At 52.5% G+C, this 6,998-nt stretch overlaps 1 protein-coding gene across 2 annotated transcripts in view; it reads left to right on the top strand.

The window, feature by feature from the left end:
- Nucleotides 1-7: 7 nt before the first annotated feature.
- Nucleotides 8-6,998, top strand: part of PGPEP1 (pyroglutamyl-peptidase I) — a 36,837-nt gene continuing 29,846 nt past the window's right edge. The window contains exons 1-2 of one of the 2 annotated variants that reach the window (XM_011925794.1): nt 8-77; nt 2,249-2,301. In XM_011925794.1, coding sequence (XP_011781184.1) covers nt 44-77; nt 2,249-2,301 — 87 coding nt within the window. In that variant the 5' untranslated portion in view covers nt 8-43. The remainder of the gene's footprint in view (nt 78-2,248; nt 2,302-6,998) is intronic. The other variant, XM_011925795.1, reaches the window with a different exon arrangement.

Below are 6,998 nucleotides of genomic sequence, written 5' to 3' on the forward strand. Positions count from 1 at the left end.
CAGTCGGAACAGAAGCGGGTCCGAGGCGCAGGCCAATCCCGCCATGGAGCAGCCGAGGAAGGCGGTGGTAGTGACGGGTACGCTGGCTGATGGGAGCTGTAGCGGCAGCGGCCGGGGGCGGCTCCAGGACTGCGGGGCCGGGCAGGGCAGGTGTTGGAAGTCCTCCCAGATTTGGAAGGTGTCATCGCCCGCGGGAGCCCTGAGCAGCCCAGGCTTCCTGGAAAGTGAAAGAGGAGGAGCCTCGGGGGTCCCAGGGTCTGCAGTCAGGGCAGTCAGGCGCGGGGATTGGGGGGCCGGGCAAATGCCTGGCGCCGCGCAGGTCCCCCTGGCGTCCTTTCCTCCCAAGGTAGGGATGGTGACCCTCCTGGCACCTGCCTGCTCTGTCTGGCCTGCGGGCTGGACCGGACCCTTCCTCCCTGCCCCTTCCGAGGTCAGGCCTGTCCCCACACCGCCCCCCCCAACACCCGGCCTCAGGGGACAAAGGCCGATTTGCGGGCAGGAAGTGTCCCAGTGACAAATGAACCTCCCAGTCACTGCTTGCTGCGCCCTGCCCTCGTGGGGGGCTGCTCCCCCAAGGCAGGGAGAGGTGGGAGTCCGGGGACCTCGGGCGCCAGGGCTCTCCCAGCTGTCCCAGGGACTGTCTTCAGCGGAAACCTTTTGTGTTTTGTGCCGGGGCTGTTTGTTGGTGAGTCAGGGCCCCCGCTGTCACCGACTCCCCCTCACCCCCAAACCAACTGTTCCTCCTCTCTGAGACTCCGCCTTGGGGCCACGTGGGGCGCAAACTTCCGCTGGGGCCTCAGAGTCAGGGAGTAGGGAGTGTCATTTTGACCTGCTGTCTGGAGGGGTCAGAGTGGGAAATCCAGCAAAGGTGCACACAGGTGTTTTGTGGCTGTTGAAGGGAGGTTGAGGCTGATCCTGGAGATTCAGGGAAGAAGGAAGAAACCAGGCACCTGCTTAGCAGGTGTGTATAATTGGGAGGAGGGTCACTGCCCCCATCCCCTCCAGCCTTCCTTTATCTGTTTATTTATTCCAGCACTTTTTGAATGAGCTGATTACATCTTGACTGTCTCCATTTTGCAGAAAGGGAAACTGAGGCTCACAGAGGTCATCCAGTTTGTGAGGGGCTGAGCTGGGACTCAAACTTCGGCTGTACAGAAGGATAGAGTTAGGAGGCCCTCTTCTGAGCCACAGCCCCTACCTGCTATCCCAGGCTACAGCATCTCTGTATAGCATTTATATCCTGTGGGATCACTGTCCTAGATGGACCGTATTTTTTTGTTTTGTTTTGTTTTGTTTTGTTTTGAGACGGAGTTTTGCTCTTGTTGCCCAAGCTGGAGTGCAATGGTGTGATCTCGGCTCACCGCAACCTCCGCCTCCTGGGTTCAAGCGATTCTCCTGCCTCAGCCTCCTGAGTAGCTGGAATTACGGGCATGTATCACCACAGCTGGCTAATTTTTTCTACTTTTAGTAGAAAAAGTAGAAATCCTGAGGATTTCACCATGTTAGCCAGGCTGGTCTCGAACTCCTGACCTCAGGTGATCTGCCCGCCTCGGCCTCCCAAAGTGCTGGGATTACAGGTGTGAGTCACCACACCCGGCCCCAGGTCTGGATTTGAATCCCAGCTCTTTCACCTTCTTGCTGTGTGACCTTGGGCAGCTAGCTTCACCTCTCTGTGCCTCAGTCCCTGCTCCTGGAAACCAGGCCCAGGAAAAACCCTTGCCTGAAAGGGGATGTGGCCAGGCGGGATGCCAGGAAGATCACTTAGTACAGCCTTGGGCGACTGTCGTGTTTTGGAAAGAGGGGCCTGGAGTTTGAGCTAGCAGTGAGGAGGGTGACAAGGTGAAATCTAGACAGCCCGTAGGGCTCATTCCTCATTTGGTGCCGATTCAGGGCATTTCGGGACAGTGACACAATAATTTTAGGTTGGGTCAAGGGGAACAGAGGAAGTGGAGACAGGATCAGGACAACCTTTTCGGAGGCAGAAGAGACCTCTGGACCCTGGCTGAGCATGAGGGGCCGGCGGAGGTGAAGACAGGAAGGGACTCGTTGACTACAGAGTAGACAGGTGCAGGACAGCGGCTCTGACGGGCCTCCAGGTGCTCCCAGAACTCAGGACCAGGCCCGCAACGTTGTCCCTGGCAGCTGTGCCCTGAAGCTCCTTGCTTGCTTCTCCAGGTGGGAGTAGCGGCCAGGGGAAGATTGGGAAGGGCCACTCTTGGGTAATATATTGCTTTTCCTGTTTTTTCAGGATTTGGCCCTTTTGGGGAACACACTGTGAACGCCAGTTGGATTGCAGTTCAGGTAACTTAGATCCGGAGGGTGGGAGTCAGGCTTGGAACTGGGCACTCCCACCCCGCAGAAAGTTATGGCATCCAAGAAAGTCTCCTTTCAACAAAACTTTTGTTTTTTTTTTTCTTTGAGACGAAGTCTCATTCTGTCACCCAGGCTGGAATGCAATGGCACAATCTCAGCTCACTGCAACCTCCGCCTCCTGAGTTTAAGCGACTCTCTTACCTCAGCCTCCAGAGTGCCTGAGATTATAGGTGGCTGCCACCACGCCCGGCTAATTTTTTTTTTTTTTTTGAGACGGAGTCTCGCTCTGTCGCCCAGGCTGGAGTGCAGTGGCCCGATCTCGGCTCACTGCAAGCTCCGCCTCCCGGGTTCACGCCATTCTCCTGCCTCAGCCTCCCGAGTAGCTGGGACTACAGGCGCCCACCACCTCGCCCGGCTAGTTTTTTTGTATTTTTTAGTAGAGACGGGGTTTCACCGTGTTAGCCAGGATGGTCTCGATCTCCTGACCTCGTGATCCGCTCGTCTCGGCCTCCCAAAGTGCTGGGATTACAGGCTTGAGCCACCGCGCCCGGCCACACCCGGCTAATTTTTGTATTTTTAGTAGAGATGGGGTTTCACTATGTTGGCCAGGCTGGTCTCGAACTCCTGACCTCAAGTAATCCTCCTGTCTCAGCCTCCTAAAATGCTGGAATTACAGGCATGAGCCACTATGCCCAGCCAGCTCTTACAAAACGATGTCGGATCCACATATCTTCCTGGATAGTAACCACTGGAGCACACATCTGTTGAATATTTCTTTGCAGCCCAGAACTCTGAATCCTCCCAACAACCCCTGCATAGTAGGTACAGTTATTCTTGCGCCCACTTAACAGAAGAGAAAACTGAGGCCCAGAGGCGAGACAAAGGGAGTTCTCTGAGGTCACACAGCCAGGAAATGGGAGTGGCATTGCTTCAGAAGTGCCCCAGGCCCCGGCCAGCGGCTAGATCTGGGTCTGGAGGGCCAGGTGTGGATATAAACGTAGCTGGTTTCCAGGACACAGCTGTTTATGTTGGTGCTGGCGTCTACTTTACCTAGGAATTATCCAACTCTAGGATCTCCCTCTTTTTTTCTTTTTTTTTTTTTTTTTGAGAGGAGTTTCACTCTGTCCCCCAGGCTGGAGTGCAGTGGCGCTATCTTGGCTCACTGCAACCTCCGCCTCCCAGGTTCAAGCAATTCTCCTGCCTCAGCCTCCAGAGTAGCTAGGATTACAGGCGCCCTCTTCCATGCTAATACCAGCTAATTTGTGTATTTTTAGTAGAGACAGGGTTTCACCATGGTGGCCAGGGTGGTCTCAAACTCCTGACCTCAGGTGATCCACCCTCCTCAGCCTCCCAAAGTGCTGGGATTACAGGTGTGAGCCACCACACCTGGCCAGGATCTCCCTCCTTTTTAACAAAATTTTTTTCCATTGACTCAGACAAATCGTGACTCAGGTTGGTTTCTGAACAGCCAAAGTGAGAATTCCCTGGTATGTTTTGGGCAGGTAATTCATGGTTTTGGAAGGACCAGGCAGGAATATGGGGGGTGGGGTGGCAGGGGGACATGTCTTGACCTTGTAGGAGGGGGTACGGTGAGCCTCGCTGTCACCTCCCGGCAGCTGGGGGAGGAAAAGATGACATATCGGGGCTGAGGGGGGCTGTCATTCCGGGTGCCCTGAACAAGATGCCAGTCTGCAAAACCTCTCTAGTTTCTTTTCCAGATGGAGTATTTTGTAGGGACAGGCTGGGGAGCAATGCACAGAGAGAAAAACAAGGAAGTGTTTTTTCCTTATAGAAATCAGACCGGCAGAGACCAGAGCCAAACTCCTGTTTATCCTAGCCTACTTGCTGCCTGATTGAAAGTAACCTGTGTTCCCACTCCAGAATCCTAGATTTGGAGAAAAATCTAAGTTGAAACCTCAGCGTGGCAGTTCCCAGCTGTACCTCCCATCTTTTAATCACCCCCTTCCCTCCCCAACTTAAGACCTCAAAGTTTTGGCTGTTTCCCTTTTTTTTTTTTCTTTCCTGCCCACTTTGTGAACGGGACGGAGGGATAGGGTTCCGGGACCCTGCAGATGGGAGCGTGCCCGAGGCCCTGCCTGCTCACCCGCTCCCCGGAGAGCCAGACAAAAAGAAACAGCGTGTTTCTGAAGACTTGTGTGTCAGGCTTTGTGCAGATTTCAGACAGGAGCCTTCACGGGGCTGAGTGGACACAAAGCCGGGTGTCTGAATTCCTGGGCCCCAGACACTGTGATCTGCATCTAAATAGAAGAAAAATCAATTAAACAATCTTTGGAAATCCCTCTGAGCTTCGGGGGCTTCTCGGATGGTGAAGGATGGCAGGTTTTTATCCTGTGGCTGGAGAGGAAATAGCCCTTCTCCTTGGTTATCCTCTCTCCAGACCTGCAGTTTCCACTTTTTGCTTTCTTTCTTTTCTTTTTATCTGGAGACACCGTTTCGTTCTTGTTGCCCAGGCTGGAGTGCAGTGGCATGGTGTCGCCTCATTTCAACCTCCACCTCCTGGTTCAAGCGATTCTCCTGCCTCAGCCTCCCTAGTACCTGGGATTACAGCTGCACACCACCACGCCCAGCTAATTTTTAAATTTTTAGTTCAGACGGGGTTTTGCCACATTGACCAGACTGGTCTTGAACTCCTGACCTCAGGTGATCCGCCTGCCTCGGCCTCCCAGAGTGCTGGGATTACAGGCATGAGCCACTGTGCCCAGCCCCACTTTTCGCTTTCTTCCTGAAGTTTAGGACACAAGATTCCGCAACATTCCCCTGCTAAAAAGATGCCAATCTTCTTAGATCTGATTGTTTCACTTAAACAAAACAAAACAAAGTTTAGCATATATACCCCCAGGACACTCATTAGTGAAATTTTAGGCCTGGCACGATGGCTCATGCCTGTAATCCCAGCACTTTGGGAGGCTGAGGTGGGAGAATCACCTGAGGCATGGAGTTCGAGACCAGCCTGGCCAACATAGCAAGACCCCATCTCTACAAAAAAACATACAAAAATTAGCTGGGTGTGGTGGCACATGCCTATAGTCCCAGCTACTCGGGAGGCTGATATGGGAGGATGACCTAAGCCTGGGGAGGTAGAGGCTGCAGTGAACCCTCGGTGTCACTGCACTCCAGCCCAGGTGACAGAGCTAGACCCTGTCTCAAAAAAAAAATTTGACCAGGCACAGTGGCTCACGCGTGTAATCCTAGCACTTTAGAAGGCTGAGGCTGGTGGATTGCTTGAGGTCAGGAGTTCAAGACCAGCCTGACCAATATGGTGAAACCCCATCTCTACTAAAAATACAAAAATTAGCCGGAAATCACTTGAACCCAGGAGGCGGAGGTTGCAGTGAGCGGAGATTGTGCCACTGCACTGCAGCATGGGTGACAAAGTGAGACTCCGTCTCAAAAAAAATTTTACATATATGCACTCCCAAGGCCAGGTCAAGATCTCAAACATTCTCTGGTTCTTCCTCGCATTCTTCACAGAAGCCTCACATAGCCTCTTCCCAAGTACTCCCAAGCCCTCCAGTTGTAAACCTCTGCAGACTTTTTTGTGCCACTAGGTGAATTTTGCCTGTTCTAGAAGTTGGCGGGAACAAGCGGCTTCCAGGTCCCACACCTCTGTGAGAACCACCCCTGGAGTTGCTGCCTGGTTCCTTCTTGTCCTGGATTTGCCTGTTAGAAAGGTGTCGCTGCTGGATGGGTTGAATCCATTCCTCCAAAAAATGTGCCCTGGACTGTTGTTGGTGTAATGCAGGCAACTGTTGCTAGTGTCATCTCCACCCAAAGATGGGTGATCTGTTCTGCGCTGTGGGTGGCAATTGCTTCCTGCCCTGACGGATTTTTCAGAAGCTCCTCCTCCTTCAGGGACCTCCTAAGTACTTCTCTGTGTCTCTCCACTCTTGCTCCTTCTGGGTCTCTCTCTGTCCCTTTCCCCTCTTCTCTCTATCTCTATTCATCTCTGTGTCTCTCTCCATCTGTCTGTCTCTGTCGCTTTCACCTCTCTCTGTGTGTGTGTGTGTTTCTCTCTCTTGTCTGCTTGTATCTTTCTGCCTCTCTGGGTTTCTGTTTCTTCCCACCTCATCTCCTCTTTCTCTCTCCGTTTCTCTCTTTCTCTCTCTCTCTCTTTTTTGTTTTTTCTTGTTTTTTTGAGACAGGGTCTCACTCTGTCGTCCAGTCTGGAGTGGAGTTCAATGGTCGATTGAATGAGCGAGGTGAGCGATCTCAGCTCACCTCATCCTTGACCTCCCGGCCTCAGGTGATCCTCCCACCTTACCCTCCCAATTAGCTGGGACTACAGGCATACACCACCACACCCAGCTAATTTTTTTTTTTTTTTTTTTTGTGGAGATGATATTTGGCCATTTTGCCCAGGCTGGTCTCAAACTCCTGGGCTCAAGCCATCCTCCTGTCTTGGCCTCCCAAAGTGTTGGAATTACAGGCATGAGCCTCCATGCCGAGCCTTCTCTGTTTCTCTCTGTCCCTCTCTGGGTCTTACTATCTCTTCCCCTTTCTCTCTCTTTCTTTGTTTCTCTCTGTGTGTCTCAGTTTCTCTCCCTGTGTGTGTCTCTGTCTCCTTGTCTCTTTCTCTCTGAATCTCTCTTTCTCCTTCTCTTTCTCTCCATTTCTGTTTCTCTCTGACTCCATCTCTCCGTCTCTTCTTTTTTTTTTTTTTTTTT

The sequence above is a fragment of the Colobus angolensis genome, unplaced genomic scaffold (genome assembly GCF_000951035.1).
Source record: "Colobus angolensis palliatus isolate OR3802 unplaced genomic scaffold, Cang.pa_1.0 Scaffold66, whole genome shotgun sequence".
NCBI classification, from domain to species: domain Eukaryota; kingdom Metazoa; phylum Chordata; class Mammalia; order Primates; family Cercopithecidae; genus Colobus; species Colobus angolensis.